This window comes from Entelurus aequoreus, linkage group LG04 (assembly GCF_033978785.1).
Source record: "Entelurus aequoreus isolate RoL-2023_Sb linkage group LG04, RoL_Eaeq_v1.1, whole genome shotgun sequence".
NCBI classification, from domain to species: domain Eukaryota; kingdom Metazoa; phylum Chordata; class Actinopteri; order Syngnathiformes; family Syngnathidae; genus Entelurus; species Entelurus aequoreus.
Genome location: NC_084734.1, coordinates 49,525,609 through 49,548,452, shown reverse-complemented (window position 1 = coordinate 49,548,452; position 22,844 = coordinate 49,525,609). Strand labels below are relative to the sequence as shown.

The 22,844-nt window shown below is 38.4% G+C and overlaps 1 protein-coding gene across 2 annotated transcripts in view; it reads left to right on the top strand.

Annotated features, from left to right (window-relative positions):
- Positions 1-16,008: 16,008 nt before the first annotated feature.
- Positions 16,009-22,844, top strand: part of tmem200a (transmembrane protein 200A) — a 36,682-nt gene continuing 29,846 nt past the window's right edge. For both annotated transcript variants that reach the window (XM_062045110.1, XM_062045109.1), the window contains exon 1: positions 16,009-16,536. Coding sequence is in view for 1 of the 2 variants with exons in the window: in XM_062045109.1 (XP_061901093.1) it covers positions 16,534-16,536 (3 nt within the window). In the remaining variant the exon portion in view is untranslated. The remainder of the gene's footprint in view (positions 16,537-22,844) is intronic.

Sequence of the window (22,844 nt, the reverse complement as noted above, 5' to 3'; positions counted from 1 at the left end):
AATAAATTGAGGAATAATTAACGAGTTGGCAATAGACATTTTACCATACAAGGTTAGGGATTTCTCTTTCCATAATTGCATAATTTTGTCCAGCTTTCTTAGTCGATTATCATAATTTACTGAGCCTAGATCTTCCAGATTTTCTGGGACAACAACACCAAGTATGTAAACTGGTCCATCTGTCCACAAAACAGGCACTTTGCATTCCATTCGAAAGGACGTTCCCTTTAGATTTCCGATCCTTAACATTTTACATTTGTCATAATTAAGCTTAAGGCCAGATTGCTGTGAAAATATGTCCAAAAGATTAAGAAGGTTCCGCAAACAATGAGGAAAAATTGTATCTTTGTGAATCAGCCTTTTCTGACATGAACTTGATCAAGAACAAACACAGAACACGCCTCACTGATGCACATCTGCAAGACTCACTCAGAGTTGCAGTGTCAAGTTACACACCAGAGTACAACACACTAGTTAACAGCATGCAATGCCAGGCTTCCCACTAACTGACAAAGAAACAGATAACAGATTTGGTGTCCAGTTCAAAGTGTGACATGATTTAAAAATTTGAGAGTTGACTTTTGTATTTTACATGAGTTATTATTTGTACAAACATGGTGCAAAGTAATTCATGATTTGTTAAAAAATGTTAGTGGCTAGCTAGTTAAAATGGGATATTGTGATTTCACAAGACTGTCTTAGAAGTGATCATTTGAAAATATTAAATTTGAAAAATGAGCACTTGGAGAAAATATAAAAATAAAGTGTTGCATATTGATATTTATCTGTTTCTATATATTTATTGTGAGAAATCATTAAGATGATCAGTGTTTCCACAAAGATAAATATCATTAATTATTAATAATAACAGAGTTAAAGGTAAATTGAGCAAATTGGCTACTTCTGGCAATTTATTTAAGTGTGTATCTAACTGGTAGCCCTTCGCATTAATCAGTACCCAAGAAGTAGCCCTTGGTTTCAAAAAGGTTGGTGACCCCTGGAATAGATCATTCTACTTCAAGTGAAAGAAGATAATATTCTTGCAAAAAGACATGTAAACACTGACGAGAAGTGCTGGCATTTTCTTTTCCCAGTATTAAAACCGTAAAAATCCCATCATGAGCAGCACTTCCATAAATAACCACTTTTGGCTCTTGAGCGTCAAATTAAGATGGTGTCAGCCGCACACTCCTTTGTTGCTTGAGTGGGGCTAACTTGGCTGCCACGGTAACCTGCATCAGTGTAACCATAGCGATGGAGTGTGGAGTGAGTAGAGTGGGGTATTTGTCCTTCACTGCATTGCTTTACTCCAAGTGTGGGTGTTATCACAGTCATGGAAAAGAGGCTTCCATCTACACTAATTCATTATTAAATCTGTGTGTTGTTTTTAATTCACTCACTTTTTAAAGGGTGTGTTCTTCCAGACGACAAGGGAAGATTAAACAAAATGGGGTTATTAAATGAAGAAGCGCTTAAGAACATCAATAAATCCCACTGGGAGGATACTGACAGGAAGATTGAAGCTCACCAAGAGACGTCAATGATTGTGTGTGTGTGTGCGTGTGTGTGTGTGTGTGTGTGTGTGTGTGTGTGTGTGTGTGTGTGTTTGTGTGTGTGTGTGTGTGTGATGTCATCATCATCATTTTTCATCATTTCTTTTTATTCCTTTCATGAAAATGCATATATACAAGCCATGTACAGTTGACACTTTCATTGTTTTTTTGTTTCTTATACATTTCCATGATCAGAAAGGAGCAGATGGAAGAATACTATTCTTATATTTATCTGCCCCCTTTTTAACACAAATTATTTTAGATGACTTTATAACTGTTCCCTCCACCAATACCCGAACTCCAAAATACTTTTTAATTTTCGTTTAAGCATTTTCACAATGACCCGTCCAATCAAAATCAAAAATCAGTTTGATATAATTCCAGTTGTCTCTTTTGTAACTCTTTTTAAATTCAAAAATATTCTTGCAACTTTTTAAGTCTTTGTTTAGAGAATTCCATGCACCACACAAGTGCACACTTGCAGTAATATTCATTCGCGTAATGCAAAAAAGGGGAGGGAAATGAAAACTGAACGTTTTGAGGAAATCAAATTAATCATATGTGCCATCCAATAAATGATTGTGTATAAATATTTACATACTGTATGTATATGCAAATGTATTATTTGCCCCTCATCTGTAACTAAATAGGGCAACTAAGCAGAATATCAAAGACAGTACTAGGAGTGGTCATTGTACAGCTTGTACATCCGTATAAGTTTACTAGTGTTGTATTGTATTGCTGTTCTGGACATTCTCGTCCGGTCCTAAGAACGACTTGATGGCGTGAATGGATCAACGATGATGCCGGTGAGGTACTGTTGAACAAAAGCTTTTATTTGATCAAGCGAGCCCTCACAATTACAGGTGCTGCAGGAAACCTGGAGGAGATGTTAGCCAAATAAAAATATCTCTCTTTCTGCTACCTTTTACACAAAGTCACTTCCTCTGTGTTGTGCTAGTCTTGGAACAGGCAAGTCTGGACAAAGCCCAGCTGTTTGTACCAATGCCGAAAACATGCGTTGTGACTAGGGATGTCCGATAATATCGGGCTGCCGATATTATCGGCTGATAAATGCTTTAAAATGTAATATCGGTAATTATCGGTATCGATTTCAAAAAGTAAAATTTATGACTAAAATGCAGTTGTACGGAGTGGTACACGGATGTAGGGAGAAGTACAGAGGGCCAATAAACTTTAAAGGCACTGCCTTGGCGTGCCGGCCCAATCACATAATATCTACGGCTTTTCGCACTCACAAGTGAATGCAAGGCATACTTGGTCAACAGCCATACAGGTCACACTGAGGGTGGACGTATAAACAACTTTAACACTGTTACAAATATGCGCCACACTGTGAACCCACACCAAACAAGAATGACAAACACATTTCGGGAGAACATCCGCACTGTAACACAACATAAACACAACAGAACAAATACCCAGAACCCCTTGCAGCACTAACTCTTCCGGGACGCTACAATATACACCCCCCCTACCCGTAGAACCCCACCCCGCCCACCTCAACCTCCTCATGCTCTCTCAGGGAGAGCATGTCCCAAATTCCAAGCTGCTGTTTTGAGGCATGTTAAAAAAAATAATGCACTTTGTGACTTCAATAATAAATATGGCAGTGCCATGTTGGCATTTTTTTCCATAACTTGAGTTGATTTATTTTGGAAAACCTTGTTACATTGTTTAATGCATCAAGCGGGGCATCACATCAAAATTAGGCATAATAATGTGTTAATTCCACGACTGTATATATCAGTATCGGTTGGTATCGGAATCGGTAATTAAGAGTTGGACAATATCGGAATATCGGATATCGGCAAAAAAGCCATTATCGGACATCTCTAGTTGTGACCTCTGACCCTTTATCAGTAATTCTGTAGATGGAGGCTTCTATCAGATGTTGCTCATGTGCTTTTACTCCCATGATAAAATACAAATCCCTCATTCAATTCCCAAATTTATCTCGGGGTGAGCTGTGTTTGATATCTGGAACAGAAGCTATTAGGAAGTCTTTCATCGATGGAATAACCCCCTCCAGAGTTCTGGGACCTGGGTTATATTAAATCAGGCCCAATTTAGTCGAACATGTACATGCTATAATTTACAGATACTACATTAGCCACTGAAAAATCACAAACATTAGTTGTAATATGTCGAGCACTGTCTGGGGATGCACAAGTGCTGCTGGCACACGGGAGCTACGGTTCATTGAGGCTAAACATAAATTACAACACATGCGAGTAGCAAGTGTCTTGCCTCAAGTCAAGCATGGCAGTGTAAACCTCATGGTTTGGGGCTGCATAAATGCTGTCAGGAATGGGGAGTTGTGGTTCATTGAGGGTAAACATGAATTTGTGAGTAACAACAAGTTAATTGTGTCTTGCCTAGAGTCGAGCATGGTGGTTGCTAGCGTCATGGCCTGAAGCTGAAGGGGACGGCGTGGCGAAGTTGGGAGAATGGCCGTGCCAGCAATCTGAGGGTTACTGGTTCAATCCCCACCTTCTACCATCCTAGTCACGTCCGTTGTGTCCTTGAGCAAGACACTTCACTCTTGCTCCTGATGGGCCTGGTTAGCGCCGTGCATGGCAGCTCCCGCCATCAGTGTGTGAATGTGTGTGGGTGAATGTGGAAAATAGCGTCAAAGCGCTTCGAGTTCTTTAAAAAGGTAGAAAAGCGCTATACAAATACGACCCATTTACCATTTACCTGAAGCTGCATAACTGCTGCCCTCGATGGGGAGGCGTAGTTAATTGAGTGTAAACATGAATTCAAACACAAGCAAGTTTCAAGTGTCCTGCCTAAAGTCAAGAAGGTGGTGTTAACGACATGATCTGGAGTAGCACGAGCACCAACTTTGTTCTTCCAAGTATGGGAAGGAAGAAAGTGTGTGTGAAGGAAAGTGCTGAGAAGAAGACGTGGATGATAGTCATTGAATTAAGAAAATAAATCATCAAAAACGTGACAGAATGTGTAGCTAGCAATCTCTGTGAAGCAGTTGGAGTTTAGCACTGCTTGTCTGCACCATACTGAAGCAGAATGGGTCGATATCGCCACCCAAGGACGTGCAAAAAATGGCGTACATTTACTCAATGAAAATATGGAGAAGCTGCTAATGTTGTGTTTGACAGAGTAGCAGCTGGAAGGCAATAATGGAAGTCTACTCTCCAAAGTATCTATTGTACATTATATCTACAATACATACTACAATACATTCTATTGTATTGTTTTTCATACATTATTTATCATCTAAAAGTTGTTTTTTCTTATTAAAAAAGCATGTTAAAATGGTGTTGTTTTGGAGCAGATTCATTACAGTTCAATTAATTTTAATAAGGAACATTGATTTGATGTACACTGAAAAAAATGATTTTTTTTGGCCTTGTAATTGTTACCACGGATATTAATGTAAATTTTACAAGGATTTATTATTTTATTTCTTTTACTTTAAAATCTCACCTTTTATTTAATGTCTTACTTGATGGTTGTTTGTAACTTTGTATCCTCACTTTTATATGTAAATTTGATCATTCATTCCAAGTAATATTTACTTAACTAATATATTGATTTTACAACTTAATACCAGAAAGTAAAATATACTTGGGTAATAGCAGTGAACCTCGCCACCTTGTGGCCACTCAGCGCATGCGTCAGAGGATCGTTCGCGCTTTTCTTCGGATATTCGGGTCCAGTCCTAGTAGACTCATGTTTATAATATATAATATGATCTGTGGCAAATATCAGTAATATCTGCTCATAAACAGTTGTTGACATGCTGTTTTAAATTCAGAAAGTATGCTATTGGTTTCAGTTTTGTGGTTACTGTGGGCCGGGGAGATGGATTTTTTTTTTTTAAACAAGTATTTTTTTAAACAAGTATTCCAATGAAAAAAAATTGCAATTTGCAATTCGGTTTAAAAAATGTTTTAAACCGAATTGCAAAATTGCAGCAACAAGCACACCCTCTTCAGGACCTGAAAATATATCAATTGTAACTTAAACCTGTCTGGTGGGATTCGTAATTTTGGCGCAAGGTTAATTTACTTTACACCATCCGTGGTTATTTTAATGTCAAAAATATTTTAGGGGATCTTTCTGTGTCATCAGTGTTCTTGAAATAAACATTTGCTTTAATTTGTCATATTGCAACACATGGTATTTTAATGACATGTCATAATATAATTTATTTCTCAATATATGTCACAGAATATTGAAGGACGTTGACTCTCAGGAATTTGGTCTCAACAGCTTACGCAAGGTAAGATCAAATTAGTGCTGTTGAAGGTTTACATTGATTTTTTTAATGACACCAATATGGTTTAGTTATGAAATGTTTAATTTATTTTACAGGTGCCTCAACATGAGATGGAGGTGTAAGATGTGTAGTTTTGAATCAGACAAGCGAATAGGATTGTTAAAACACTATAGGTATGTATGCTCATTTTGAAGGCAGACGTTTGTGTTGATGCTCAATAGTATTATATTGTACTGGGGAGACTACAGTATTAATTGTTCTAGAAAGGTGCGTGTCTTGATCAAGTTGTGTTCTTATCTTCTGTTTCAGATCAAAGAGGAGTTCAGAAGGATAACAACAGTTCATCTGGAGCGAACCTTTTTGTCAAAACTGGACACACACACTCCCAAACTCCTGGAGATATTTAGGACAAAGGGCGGGGTTGCAGGCACGAAAATCAGGCCAATGCTGGATTCACTTGGCCAGGTAAAGTTACAGGGACATTAATGTCATTTGTGTCAGTCATCTTGTGTTGGGCTCATACACACTGAGCTAGCTATTACCATCTCTCTCTATCTATCTCTCTATCTATCTCTATCTCTCTACCTCTCTACCTCTCTATCTCTCGCTTTCTCTCTGTCTATCTATCTCTCTCTCTCTCTCTCTCTCTCAAATTGAATAAATAAATTAATATAATTTAATTACATTGCCTTTTACATGGCATAGTGAACTTTGTGTATCTGTTTGCATATACATGTTCTTTGCAATAAATTTGCTTCTCTGTTTTATAGCAACATGTTGAAGGCAGAAGAGATCTCATCATACGTTGCCTAATGGAGTTCCTTGGAGAGTCGGGAGAGGAGCTGATCAAAGACTGCCAGGTACATTTTGAAAATCTGGGATTTTCTGATGATTATTCTCACCATAGTAAATGTATCTCTTCTCCAACCTGATTCTATAACCTCTGTTCTTTGTGTATTAATGTATTTACATAAAAGTCACATGTGCCACTATATATGAGGAAAAACATTTATATTCAGATTAACAAATATTAGGCCATTAACTTAAATTGGCAATTAATTGCAATGTGTCCCAATTTTTCAACTGGTTCTGAATCTGAAATGTTTGAAAAGCAAATGTTTTGAAAGTATGACAAATGGTATTTAAAACAACCTTCTGGATTTTTTTAGACAATCTTGTTGAAAAAAATGATGGTTGCCTCAGTGACCCAAGTGTACACTGACAAATTAAAGTGCAAACCTGGGTTAACCCAGACAAAGATCAAATCAAATCAAATCAATAGTTACCTAAATACTTCCCCAGCATTTAACCAATGCTGTGGTCTCTGTATGTATAGGTTATATGAACTGGCTGTTTTAACATCATGAATCACCTCTTGGGAACTTAAGAGAAAAAATGTGTATAATATTGACTCCTGAGCACAGAATCACGTGTTTTTCACAGGACGTAGGTGAAAAAGACTCTGTTCATCATGTCCTCAAGATCCTCGTCATCAGTGAAAATGCAGCACAGGAAGGCCACAATCCTGCCCATGTGTCAGTCATCGTCGAAGGAAAAGAGGTTCTGGGTGACTGCAAAACCGTGGCAAAGGCTTGCCTTCTGCTCATGGGCTTAATCTACGCCATGAACTTGAGTTACCCACTGAAACTGAAATACACATTTGAAGTGTTTCAGAAGCTGTTTCTAGAGCTGGGCGTTCTGAAAATGTCGCCCAAGGTACGGTCTTTGCGAAATAAACTTCTACTGTGAGTGTTTCCACAGTGTACATATGCTGTTCTAGCATATAGCTGTTCTTTGGTGTGTGGAAGCAGTACATGACGCTTGTCAATGGAATTTGTTGAAAGATTTTGCTGTTGTGCTTAAAAGTTACAATTCAGGACATTTTATTGGATCTTTTACCTGTAATTGTTCGCATTATTGTGAAAGTTCTAAAACAAAAAAATCACTGTTTTATAATGTTTTGTCTGGTAATGCTGCTGGAAAATGTAATAAAGGTGCTCTTGTTTGAAAGTATGTTATCATTTCATATTTGTAGAAGATGTGTTAAGATAATTTAATTTAATTAACAGTAGGCCAAGTTAAAAATACAACACATTCATATTACAATAGTGGTGTAGGTGGTAGCTTAAATATTAAATATTGCTCTGAATGAAGTAAAGTAAAACTAGTTAAATTATCCTGAAAATCAAGCATTTTTATAAGGGTTTTGTAAGTAGATACAAAGGTAGTTTTGAGTAAAATTTACTATCAAAGAGTGAGTACATTTTGTCTCTAAGAAAGAAAATCTCTAGTAATGTTTACTTGAGTGTTTTTGATAAAAAATAATTATTGCTGGCAAGTAAACTTTACTTGACTATTTCCTAAGTAAAAGTTACAAAGAATTTCTGTGTGGAAATTGTTACCTAGCTTTTTTTAAGTAAATGGCACTCCAAATTTTTTTCAGTGTATGAGTATTTTGAGTTACAAGTTCTGTCACAGAACCAATTAAACTATATACCACAGACTACTAAAAACACCTTAATTGGCTTTTAAACAAGTTTGAACACGGGTGCTTGTCTTTCTCCATTCGCCATCCTCTCAGTGGAGAGCCAATCAATATTAATGATTGATTGACTGGAACCCCCTGTGACCTTGTACGGGTCATGATATCTATGTTACAATAGCTGAAGCCATGAAACATTCTCTGAGAGTGAATGACGATGTACTTTGATGTAGGCCTTTTCAGCCTGACAGAATGTAAACAGCAGCAGAACTCTGTGTGAGCATGTCAACAAGCCAAAAGGTTGGACTCACAAAGGACCACCACGGTCGGGGGAAATATGTGAGGACCCCCCTGAGAGTTATTTCTAGCAGTAGGGTTGGGAGGTTATATGGGTCAAGGTCAGAGGTGTCCTGTCCTGGATGACATCCAGCGAGCAAACAAGTCGTAGCAGACCTCAGTATAAATACAGGAAATGATCCACATGCCAACATCTGCAATGCTTTTGCGAGAAAAAAAACTTGTGTTGATAACATCTCACGGCCATTTCCAAAGTTGGACACGATCGGGAAAATCCTCAGGAAAGTGCAGATCTCTGCCAACTCTAAACCATACTGCAACAATAGTACAACAAATAGTGAAACAATAGGGCAACTTTTGTGCAACTGTAGTGCGCATAATTGCTGGGTTGCATATGACGTCACGTGACGTCTGTTTTTGTTCTTTGTGGCTTAATTCACATGAAGGTCAAGCAGCTTGAGCGTAACATTAAATCAAGTGAGAGTGAATATAGAGTTTGAGCAGAAAATGCTGTATTGCTGTTTTGTTCTTGGGTGTTCCAATCATTCAAATAGAGAGATAGGAAAAAGCTTCATATAGTCCCGAAAGAAGTGGTTCCTAAAGTTAATAAAGTCGGGGGAAAAAACAAAAAGTGTGTTGAAGGAAATGTCTCTTAAAAATATCACTTTCATCATCTTGTGGGATACAATCGGACCATGCTCGTGTCTGCAGTGATCACTTTGTAAAATGTAAAACATCTGATTTGTTTGAGAAACTTTCTGTGATGCAATCAAGTTTATTCTCTACTATATTAGTAGTGTTTGATAGCAGAGTTGAATGTAAGAAAAGGACAAGAGATCGCATTAGTTTGTGGTTTTTTGTGGTTGCTAAGTCAATTTTTTTTGTTTTTTTTGTTGTCCTGTCCAGCTTCTCAAGTAAATCATATAGTTGATGTAGATGCTCATATCGGCTGTACAGATTTACTTTACAAAAGAAAAGTGTAGGATACTTCTCTTGTTGCCTTATTTGTATTTGACTTTATTAAATGTATTTATATCATCATTTAGAAAGAGAAAAAAAAGAAGACAGAGGGGGGAATTGTGGGGACAAGAGGGGGATTAGACAGAGAGACAAAAACAACAATAGCAAACACAACAATAACAACAACAACAACAACAATAGAGCAACATCAGCAAATACAATATGTACAAACATGATGGTAAAAGTGATAGCAAAGAAGCAGTTAGCGAAATAAATAACAATACAGAAATGACAATGAGCATTATTACAATACAAATGGAGCAATACAAATACAGATAGAAATAGCGCTATTGATAATGAACAATACCAATAATGTACCTCTATTATCAACAATACAGTCGTTCAAATGCAACAATACATATACGTAATGATAACTAGAGATAAAAATGAATACCGAAAAATGAAGGGGAAGAAAGAGAAGCAACCTATATTAACCTTGTAGATTGTTATAGTAACAATAGGTTAAGCTTTGTCAGTGTGCCATGTGTTACCCAGTTTACCCTAGGGCAACAACATTAATATATGTTTGATGAAACGTGATTATGTGCATGAGTGTATGTATGCATATGTACGTGTATATGTACAGTATGTGTATAAGTATGTTTGTTCAGTGAATGTATATGTACAGTATGTGTATATGTATGTTAGTACAGTGAATGTATATGTACAGTATGTGTATATGTATGTTTGTACCGTGAATGTGCGTGTGGATGTACAAACTTTGAGTATGTAAGTATGTACTGTATTTGTGTATGTATGTGGGAGCGTAGGTACCTATGTATGTATGTATGAATAACGGTGTGTATGTGAGTATATGTGTATTTGTATGTACAAAATATTTGACTCCCAGTGTGTGTGGGAGCCAGAATACGGCCCCAGCCACCCAGAGAGCCCAACCCAAAAACAGCAAGTGTGGCGCCCAGGGAACCTGGGACCACCTAAATATAACTACGAAGACCTGGTTGTGCAAATAAACTAACATCATGTTAAGTCCTAGAAATAAATATTGTGATTGTAGGTCCAATCCACCGTATTTTATGTTGTCAACTTTCATAACAGAAACTAAAAGCTTAGTTGTTGTTGTTGTGCAGAAAAGCCGAGTGCTTTATTATTCGACACGGAGGACCACATTATAATGTTATAGTAATATTTGTTAGTGTCAAGAAAATATCCGTAATAGTATTAATAAAGAAGATTAATAAATCTCTTGTAGACTCAACAGCATGTACTGAATCTTAATATCGCTAGCAAACATTGCTGAACAAAAGGGACATCCATAGCTAAATAATGAGACACAATATGAATTTCACATCATAAAAACAACTGCAGACATGAATTGTAGATGACAGACTAATATGTGTAGCAGGAAATCAACTGCAAACAACACCTTATAAACTGTCATCCAGAAAATATATTTGAAGCCAGCGAAGCCAAACATCAGTTTGTGATGTATTGACATTATTAAAAGTTTATTTGTTAGTTAACTTTTTTTTTAGAAACAGCATTTGTCTAACTGATATAAAACATGTCCACTGTTGAGGACAATGCTTGTCAGAAAGTAAGAGCTGAAAGACACTAAAGTGAACATTATTGTTTTACACTGAATGTTTACAGTATCACTTTAAAGACAAGCAACTGTAACTGTTTTAAAAAATATTTACTTGAAACAGTGGATCTCCCTGTGTTATTCTTTGCACTTAAAATGTATGTTTGTGGTAATAAATATGATTAAAACATTTTAGTATTATGTTTGTGTTCAAAAGTAAATGTGTTTATCTTAAACATTCCAACCACTTCATTTTACACACGATAAACATTTTTGGCCTTTTTTTAAAAATACATATACCGCAATAATATCGTACCATGGCCTTAGTACCGTGAAAATATCGTACCGTGAGATTTGATACCGTTAGATCCCTACTGTTTTGAATTAAAATGATCAAAAACTGGGATTAATAACTGCATTTTGATGAACTCACTTTTATTTATGTAACTGTCCTGATGCTTGTTCAATTGTTCTGTTGGTGTTAAAAGTGTTTAAAAGTGTTCATTTCAACAAGCACAAAGTAGCAGTTGCTGTTATTCCACCATTCCAGTAGATAGGAGTAATGAGCAATACAGCGTCATGGACAACACTAGTTCCTTGCTTGTTGCCATTTCATCAGACAAAAAGCAAAAAATATACAGATAAATACGCACAAATAAAATTGTATTTTGTTCTTTTTTTATGAGGCCACTTGTTCGTAGGTATAATTGATCAGACTCAACCATAGCTTCCCAATTGGCCCTCGAAAAATGAAGCATAGGCCAGTGGTCGGCAACCCAAAATGTTGAAAGAGCCATACTGGACCAACAATACAAAAAGGAAATCTGTCTGGAGCCGCAAAAAATGTAAAGCCTTATATAAGTGTCATAAAGAAGGCAACACATGATGTAAGTGTCTTTATTAGCTATATGAGACTACTATCAAAACGACTATTTGTCGCAGGCTGACGCAAATCTTTGTTTACAGAAATGTTGAAATGTAATATGTATTTTACACATTTTTACAACATTGGACAACATTACTAAAACCGAGGCTTTTCAGAGGGTGTGATAACTCCTGGAAATTACTGGCTTAGAATGGCCAAAGTTATAGATGTGTGTGTTCAAGTTGAAGGAAACGGAAACTGCAAATAAAATGACCCCAAATTTACCTACAAACGAGGCATGATGATGCATTATGTACATACAGCTAGCATAAATAGCATGCTAGCATAGATTAGCTTGCAGTCATGCAGTGACCAGATATGTCTGATTAGCACTCCACACAAGTCAATAGCATCAACAAAGCTCACCTTTGTGCATTCACGCACAGCATAAAACGTTTGATGGACAAATAGAGACAAAGAAGGAGTGCCATAAAACACCTATTTCTGTGGCAGCATCAAGTAAAGTTGTACATGTAAACAAACTACGGTGCGTTCAAGGACTTCCGAAATTAGTAGGACAAAATGGCGCGCGCCAAATACTCTCATCCGTGAGGCATGTTTTTGATTGATTGATTGATTGAAACTTTTATTAGTAGATTGCACAGTGAAGTACATATTCCGTACAATTGACCACTAAATGGTTACACCCGAATATGTTTTTCAACTTGTTTAAGTCGGGGTCCACATAAATTGATTCATGATACAGATATATACTATTTTCATAATACAGTCATCACACAAGATAATCATCAGAGTATATACATTGAATTATTTACATTATTTACAATCCGGGGTGTGGGATATGGAGGGGGGGTCGTTTGGTTGGTATCAACACTTCAGTCATCAATTGCATCATCAGAGAAATGGACATTGGAACAGTGTAGGACTGACTTGGTAGGATATGTACAGCAAGTAGTGGACACAGAGAGAGAGATCAGAAATTATAAGAAAAAGTGTCTACATTTGATTATTTACAATCCAAAGAGGTATGATGAGGAAGGGGAAGGGAGGGGAGGGTGTTAGTTTAGGGTTGAAGTTGCCTGGAGGTGTTCTTTTAGTGCAGTTTTGAAGGAAGATAGAGATGCCCTTTCTTTTACACCTGTTGGGAGTGCATTCCATATTGATGTGGCATAGAAAGAGAATGAGTTAAGACCTTTGTTAGATCGGAATCTGGGTTTAACGGGGTTAGTGGAGCTCCACCTGGTGTTGTGGTTATGGCGGTCATTTACGTTATGGAAGTAGTTTGACATGTACTTCAGTATCAGGGAGGTGAAGCAGATTTTATAGACTAGGCTCTAAGGTTTGTCTAAGGTTTAATGCAGTGGTTCTTAACCTGGGTTCGATCGAACCCTAGGGGTTCGGTGAGTCGGCCTCAGGGGTTCGGCGGAGCCTCCGCCACGGAGGTATAGACACATCCGAATTATCGTGTAAATAAAAACTTCTCCCTATCGGCGTATTATGGATACCCCCAAACAATGTTCTCTCTAATTTTCCATCTGATTTGCAGGTTTTTTGATTGATTGATTGAAACTTTTACTAGCAGATTGCAGAAGGAAGAGAATACATTATATGAAACAGTACAGTTTACACAGTACAGTTTACACAGTACAGTACATATTCCGTACAATTGACCACCCGAATAAGTTTTTCAACTTGTTTAAGTCGGGGTCCACGTTAATCAATTCATGGTAATGTGTGTAATTTGTTGTGAGTTCTTGCACTGTGTTGGTTTTGTTCTTTGAACACGGTGATGTTCATGCACGGTTCATTTTGTGCACCAGTAAAAAAACATATAACTTTTTCTTGAATTTGAAAAAAAAAAAACATTTTATTTTTCACTAAAGAAGGGTTCGGTGAATGCGCATTTGAAACTGGTGGGGTTCTGTACCTCCAACAAGGTTAAGAACAGTGACGTGCGGTGAGGTTCATGACTGGTGAGGCACTGACTTCATCACAGTCAGATTTACAAACATATGAACCCTAAAGAGTATCTTATTCATCATTTGATTGGCAGCAGTTAACGGGTTATGTTTAAAAGCTCATACCAGCATTCTTTACACATACAAACTGTAGCACACAAAAAAGCACATTTAATAAAAAAACCATTATTATGGTCTTACCTTTCTTGCTGGACATCCACACAGCCAGCCTTTGCGTGTGTACCACGCCGTTTGAAAAGAACGGGTCTTCTGTCCCGAAGTCAAAAGCAAACCTTTTAGCTCCGGCGTTGGTCTACCTTTAATTATTACCTCCTGCTTCGATTGAAAGTCCAGTTTAGAAAACTGTTTTATTTTACATATGTAATCCTCCATGTTTTTAATAAAAGTTCAGGCGAGAGGAAATAAAAAATCGCTGCACTTGACTTGCTAACTTTTTTTTTTCTTTTTTTTTTTTTCTTCTGCGGCCGAGGAATGATCTCTGGGATCACTACCGCCCTCTACCACCAGGAGGCCGGATTACTGCGAGCCTCAGCCAGTACGTCTTTTGCAGCCGTTTTATGATTGCCCAGCACAAAAAATACGTTACACACATACAGTTGTTGACAAAATACACTGTACATTATATACCTCAGCTAACTAAACTATGCCATAGTTTAGTTAGCTGATATAATTCATATAGCAATACAGTCTCACTGCACAGCAGGCCAGCAGTTAGCCGAGTCATTGCGCACAATCCATGGTGAGGCACAAATCAGTGACGTGCCTCAACTGGCTGCTGATCACCGCACCGTCTCTTCTCAGTATTTGAACGGCAAATGTGAAAATAAAAATAAAAATAATCTAAAACTGGTGAAGTTAAATGGAAAATAACTTTAGTATAATCACTGGATACATATAACAATTTAATTAATTTGTTTTTCTTTTTACATTTTTTTTCTTTCCATGATGGCAGGTGAGGCCCCGCCTCCCCTGCCTCTACTGACTGCACGTCACTGGTTAAGAACCACTGGTTAAATGTAAACAGTGGGATTTCTAACAATTAGGAAGGTTTGTGTCATGTTTGTCCTCCTAAAAAAAACATCCATCCATCCATTTTCTACCGCTTATTCCCTTCGGGGTCGCGGGGGGCGCTGGAGCCTATCTCAGCTACAATCGGGCGGAAGGCGGGGTACACCCTGGACAAGTCGCCACCTCATCGCAGGGCCAACACAGATAGACAGACAACATTCACACTCAAATTCACACACTAGGGCCAATTTAGTGTTGCCAATCAACCTATCCCCAGGTGCATGTCTTTGGAGGTGGGAGGAAGCCGGAGTACCCGGAGGGAACCCACGCAGTCATGGGGAGAACATGCAAACTCCACACAGAAACATCCCGAGGCCGGGATTGATCTCAAGACTACTCAGGACCTTCGTATTGTGAGGCAGACGCACTAACCCCTCTCCCACCGTGCTGCCCAAAAAAACATATTAAAGCAAAATATATATATTTTTCTTCATCTTTTCCCATTGATATACATTTTTGAAAAAGCTCCAGGGAGCCACTAGGGCGGCGCTAAAGAGCCGCTTGTGGCTCAGGAGCCGCCCGTTCGTTTCTTTACTATCACAAATTAAAAGCGTGTATCCCCAAATATAATTTTAATTGTATCAGGAAAGTGGCATCAACATTACTTATTTGCATTTTTATTAAAAAAAAAAAAGTATAATTTAAATATTTTAATTGAGAGGGACAAGCAATAGAAAATGGATGGATAGTCAGCAGTAATATACCATTGTGATTCATTCCAGCTCTGTGTTACATATAAAATATATATGGGATAACAAGAGCATAATCATATATGCATCACTGGGAATTGGTACCATGAATATGCTGCTTGTGGGCTTCCTTGTTGCACACTTGTGTACATGTGGTGCATTTAGAGACACGATCAGAAGCCCCTCCTCCTCTGGAAGACGCACGCACGCGGACGCCTCGCAAATGTTCGCACGCACCGAAGCGCCGTGGAAGCATTGGAAGAAGAAGAACAAGAAAAGGGGGGAGAAAAAGAGGCAGTGAACGCTTGAATAATTTTTTTCAAAAGACGTTCTTGTGACTTATCGCCGGACCCTGAACGCAACAGTTTGCTGCGGTGGATTCAGTGTTTGTTGGCTTTTTAGAAATCAGCATTTGTACGCAAAACGCACTGTATGGAGGTCGGGAGCAATGACGCGCTGCCACATCCGAGAGTGACGTCACAAGAGCGTTTCTTCTGGTTGTCTTTTTCGAACTTGGACTAACAAGCCGCACGGAGTCGTCAAAAGTGGACTTTCGTTGCCAGGCTGCTGGAGGAAGTGATAGAAAGTGTGAAGGCTAGTGAAGGAAGTGTCTGGTCTGCAGCATGCATGAGAAATATTTCAACGTGTGGACGCAAGATGGAGGATGTGATTTTAAAGTCCAGACTGCATCTTCTGATGATCCTCTCTGCCTAATGGATCAGTGACCCTGGCAGTTCTTCTTGTAAATGGTAAGTAACAACACTCACAATGCACAACGCATCTCTTCCATATGCATATTTCATCTGCTTTAAAATGCCACCAACAACTAAAAGCCCATTTATTATTTACTCATCTTATCAGAGGGTCTAACAGTCCAGTGGGTGATGTGATACATTTACTGGACTGTTTATTAGGCACGTCAAGTATCAACAAATACTGCAGATAATAATGCTTTTTTATGGTTTCATTGAACAAAACAGGGGAAAATACCTGTACTTTTTTGCAATAATACCAACAGCAATTCTGTGATAATCGATACATTACGATATCAATGTAACCGACAAACGTAGAAAGAAATCAAACACACTTTCTCTTAATTCTGCGACCATAAAAACATCAATTGGTTAAATCCAGTTGTATGGGAACACAACACAAATGAATAAAATATTTTCAATCATTTCACAAAGTTTGACATTGGACAATATTTCACCCACCTGTATCAGTACTATAGTGTAGGGCAGTGGTATTCAGAGATTTGTACCCAGTGGCTTGTTTTTTCTATCAGCCTGCAACAAAAAGTATACAAAAACGACAAAAATAGGAACATTTGAGAAAAAAGGCACAATAAAAAAATAACATACAAACATAAACTGTTTGTGCTAGGAATTGCACTCCAACTATACAGCAATTGTGCAATAATTAAAATACTGGAAAAAAATTATGTACAACAGAAGTGTCCCAATACAACTCTTTCACTTCCGATAAGATATTGATATTGGTTCCTTGAGTATTATCTGATACCGATATTCTTCTGCTACGATATCAGCAGGAATCATACATACTTGTATTATTTTGTATTGTGGAATGTTAGTGGTTAGAGTGTCCGCCCTGAGATCGGTAGGTTGTGAGTTCAAACCCCGGCCGAGTCATACCAAAGACTATAAAAATGGGACCCATTACCTCCCTGCTTGACACTCAGCATCAATGGTTGGAATTGAGGGTTAAATCACCAAAAATGATTCCCGGGAGCGGCCACCGCTGCTGCTCACTGCTCCCCTCACCTCCCAGGGGGTGATCAAAGGTGATGGGTCAAAAGCAGAGAATAATTTCGCCACACCTCGTGTGTGTGTGACAATCATTAGTACTTTAACTTTAACTTTAGAAAAGGTTTTCTAAAATGAAAATATTCAAACAGAGAACAATGATAGGTTTTGAAAAACACTAACATGTTTATAATTCACCACCTGGAGTGGACTATTGCAGTCTTTAAGTGGAAGTGGAGTGGTAATTGCTTTTCAGCGACACTTATTGGTCACAATCATTCATGAAGTCAATATCATTTCACAAGTCGCATTGAACAAACACTTCAACATTTCCGTCACTTGTTTCAACACTGTAGCGTGACAAAGAGTAATCCAGCCATGTTTGTAATATTTTAGCTCGCTCATTCAGATGCAACAGTGAACATATTTTGACACAGTTCTTGTATTGGATTTCATGAAATGTGTACTGAATGTTGCTAATATGCTGGAAATTATATTAGTGGCGCCCCCTATGGGTTTTGGTCAAATTGCTTAGACATGCTAGCATACATGTAATAGAGATTTCAACAAGGTTTTTTAATCAATTGAACATATGATTATTGACTTAAAGACAATTATTCGATAATTCCTGCCCCCATGTCCACGCAAAAATGGTTTGCTTGATGTTTTGAACTGACCCCCTCAATACCCCCCCAAAATGGATTAACTCGCTGGAATATAAAGACAATATAACATACATCCATAAACGTGGATGCATATGCAAAAGTGCAATATATTTATCTGTACAGTAATCTATTTATTTATAACTGCACCTCATTGCTCTTTTATCCTGCACTACCATGAGCTAATACAACGAAATTCCGTTCTTATCTGTACTGTAAAGTTCAAATTTGAATGACAATAAAAGGAAGTCTAAGTCTAAGTTTAAGTTTTTTAACTAGTCTTGATCAATTCTACACACGTGTGCTCGTTACTGGCGTACCAAATTTCATGGCTGACTCATAGGCTTTAAGAACAACGCCACCATGTCAGAGAAGTAATAGCAAGTGTGTGTTCTGACACATTTGTGTGCAACGCTTCAGGAGTAGAAGTGTTAGCTTACACCATTTTACACATGACTCTCACTTTATATGTTAGTGGTGGAGTCTCGTATCAGCCGTCCATGACTTAACACGTGCCTCCATGGTGAAGGTCAGAGGTCATCACTGCAGGCTCGCTTGCAACCTTCCTTCCATGGTCAAATATTCATCCTTCATCCTTCTCATCCTTCTGGCGTGAAAAGAAAACAGTGTCGTGTGTACTCAATGTTCTCAGCGAGGTCAAACAGAAGTGTTTAACGATGCTACTGCTGCTACTTGTCAAGGCTTCACGCCAAAGATTCTCACCTCGCAAGTAGTTTGGACCAGCTTTTTGGAGGCCGAAATCTTGATCTAAGAAAGTCCACAAACGGAGCTTGTTGCAAATAACTGCGTAGAAATATTGGCGAACCGACAAGGGGACATTTTTTGTCAGGATGGCGTGTGGGTGACTGACAGAATGTAGTGTGTAGTCCAATTCTGCTGGACTACACACACACACACACACACACACACACACACACACACACACACACACACACACACACACACACACACACACACACACACACACACACACACACACACACACACACACACACACACACACACACACACACACACACACAAACACACAACCACACTCACACACACACGCACACAGTCGCTTGGCATGAATCCCGGTTGATGATTCAATTCCAGATTCAATTGGGTGAAAAAAGACAGTCAATCCCAGCGAAAAGATGCCAGACATTACAAAAAAAACATGTCTGATTCATCATAAATATAACAAGGAAGTTTTTAGAAAATTATGCGACACCTCGGAGGCTGCAGAGGAACGTGTGCTGGTGAAAATGAAAAGAAAAAGGTCCGGCATGGAGAAGACAGAGTGACGAGTGACTCACCTTCGAGTCTGAAGGGAGGCCAACAATGGAGAGATGCCTCCTGGCGCTTCAGCATTTGACTCGAACGCCTCCGAGATGATGCTCCTTCCTGCTCTTCTGACTAACCATTCACAATCCTGGAGGGGAATGGCGGCAACATTAATAGATAGACATGTAATCCACTCATAGTTAGGGTTGGGTATCGTTTGAATTCGAACGATTCCGATTCCGATTCTTTGTTTCGATTCCGATTCCTGACGATTCTCGATTCCGATTCTTTTAAGAGGCAGGGTCAAAAAAAAGTTTAGGATATTTTAAATGAGCTAGCTAACCTACAGTCTTTCTGAATGAAATAGTCTGACATTCTCCATCAATTTTAATTCTATTAACTTTTTATTAACTTTACTATAAATTCCTCACAGGGCTGTTTTCAACTAGAATATAAATATCAAATCTATGAACTTGAATATAAATATTATAAATTATGAATACATTTTCCCAGGGGTACACTTTCCTCAAGAGAGCTTTGTTTTTGAAAACCTCATGAAAACACATTTACACATAAGTGTATGATGCTGCAGGAAACCTCATGAAAACACATTTACACACACAAGTGTATGATGCTGCAAGTACTTAAAAATGTTACCGTGCTCCCACTGATGGGCTAACCTGGTGCAGAAAAGCAAATAAACAATAAGAAACAACTTGCAAAACCCAGTCCAGATTAGCAGCAGGTACAGTATAAAATCAGAGACAGTTCTTGTTTAGGAAAATGACCATATCCGCTTTCTCAGGCAGGATGCGTGAGCGTTCTGGACAGATAGTGTCTCCTGCTGTGGAAAATACACGTTCGCTGGGTGTGGAAGAAGCTTGAACGCATAAATAGGAGAAAGCTAGATCTGACAGCAAAGGATAAGTCTTTTGTTGGTTCCACCGGACCACCACCATGTAGCAGGGTCGTCAGACATAAGTATCGGTGGAACGTCCTGGTACGTCTGCAGCTCTCTCTCCACTCGTTTCTTGATGGACATGGAGCTCTGTTATTTCGCGGTTATTTCATTTTTTTTGTAAAGTAAAGCCACACTTTCGACCGCCGACGCCCGCTATCCATGCTTGAGCTTGACTGACTCGCTCGGCTATGCTAACACTTCCGGCGGTGGGCGCTTCTTCGTTGGTGTTCAGCGGCTTCTTCTTCCGGTTCGGCGGACATATTTTTTTCCGGTCGGCGGACTGGGTATCGAAAATAGGAATCGAAATTTAAACTTTTGAACGATTCCGGGAGAATCGGAAAGTTAGTCCCGGTTCCAATCGATACTCGATACTCGATACCCAACCCTACTCATAGTCATTATATTGTAGCCTTGAACAAGATTTTGTCTTTAATATTAGTAAGGAGTTAGGAGTTATGGCTGTCTGCAGCATAGAGAGTATTTTGTTCCGACTTGTTACGCCAGGCCATTCTTTGTTTAGTTTTTGGGTGTTTTTCCTGTGTTTTTGGTACACTTTCTGTCTTGTGCATTTAAAGAAAGAACAGCGAACCATTGGCAGTGTTGACAGTCAAGCTAAAAATGGTGCTGGTGTGATCTGACTCAAAATCACCGTTATTCTCTATTCAGTATTTTAGGTCGCAAAGCAAATAAGATACAGTTAATGAAATTTATGAAATATTATTCAGGCTTGAGAGGGAATTGGCAGATCAGCTGGAAAAGCAGACACAAAGCTAGAGCAGCACAGAGAGGTACCTCTCAATAAGGCAGAGGCAAAATCATTAATTAAAGGATATCTTTTGAAAGAGCGGCAAGTACACTGAGACATGACCACAACAGGAAGACACTTACATGCAATATAAAACACAGTAAGAGTGGGAAGAGCTGTAAGAGGGAGCACAAAAAAGGAAGGAATCATATCACATACAGTAATTAGATTAGGACACACCAGACTGAATAAAACAGTACACTTTATAAACAAACACCTAACAAGATTATGTGACAGCTGCAATCCGGAAGAGTCAGTGGAACATGCAATCATTCATTTTGGGAAATATAGTACAGAAAGGACAAGTCGCCACCTCATCACAGGGCCAACACAGATAGACAGACAACATTCACACTCACATTCACACACTAGGGACCATTTAGTGGGAATAAGCGGAAAAAACTAAGAGAGGAAGTTAGAAGACATGGACAGAAGTAAGTTCCTTTCTCAGCAGCAACCAACATTTTTAGTGAGGTTTCTACAAGAGACGAGTTTATGGAATATAGTATATATGTATGTATGTATGTGAGTGAGGGAGAAGGGAGGGAACTCTGGTTCACACTCTAATACAGTCGGTGGCGGTAATGCACATTTAACGTTGAGTGCCCCGCCATTAAACAAGAAGAATCAGCAGCAGCTCTTATTTTGTTTCTTCTTCATGTTCTTTTTGTATTGCTCCTGCAGTATCTTAACCCTGCTCCTTATGCTGTCTACACATGTTGCTAATCTAATCATCACCTGGGCAGTATTTAAGCCAGTAACACGTCTATGTTGGTGTGGGATCATTGTCAATGGATGTTTGCACTCATGCATACGGTTTGTGGATTCTTGGTTTTTGCTTAAACTACTTTTGTTTGTTGTCAGCTCTCTGTTAGCTATTTTTTCATGCACTCTAGTTTGTATTTTGAACTTTGTGACATTAAATGCTTGTTTACTTGTACGCTGCCGGCTGTCCCCTGCCTTTGGAGGTCACGACCCCCGCTAAGAAGAGCAACTGTGACATATCTTAAATAAGTGCATTTGGCAATAGGAGCCTGAGTGTGTACATAAAAGAGCTAACAACATAGTTCAATTGCGTTCACAATTAGACATTAGGAGATAATGTATTATTATCTTATAAGTTATGTAAATATTTTGTTATGTTCACTATAAACAACACTAATAAACAGTAAACAAAGAGATGCAGACAACAAGTCAAATTCTAAACATTCAATAGTCCAAGTTCTTGTGATTCATATTTCAAACGATATCCAAAAGTCTCTGAAAACGTAAAAACAAAGTTGATAGATCCAAGGGGAAAAGAAAAATGTAAATATCCCACATTGCAGGGAAGCCAATTCAAGACTGCCATGTTGCTTGGACATTAATTGCAAAAGTAAACAAAACATAAATGAGCCAAAACTATGACAAACTAATTCTCTTTCGACTATATCTTTAGGAAAAAGGTTTCGGCTACAATATAAACTTCAATAGTACGGTCCATTTATAACAGGATGACTGTGTCTGAAGCGATGCTAAATTAGTAATTATCTCTAAGAGCTTTTGAATGGACATGGCTGCGATGCTGCTAAACAACACT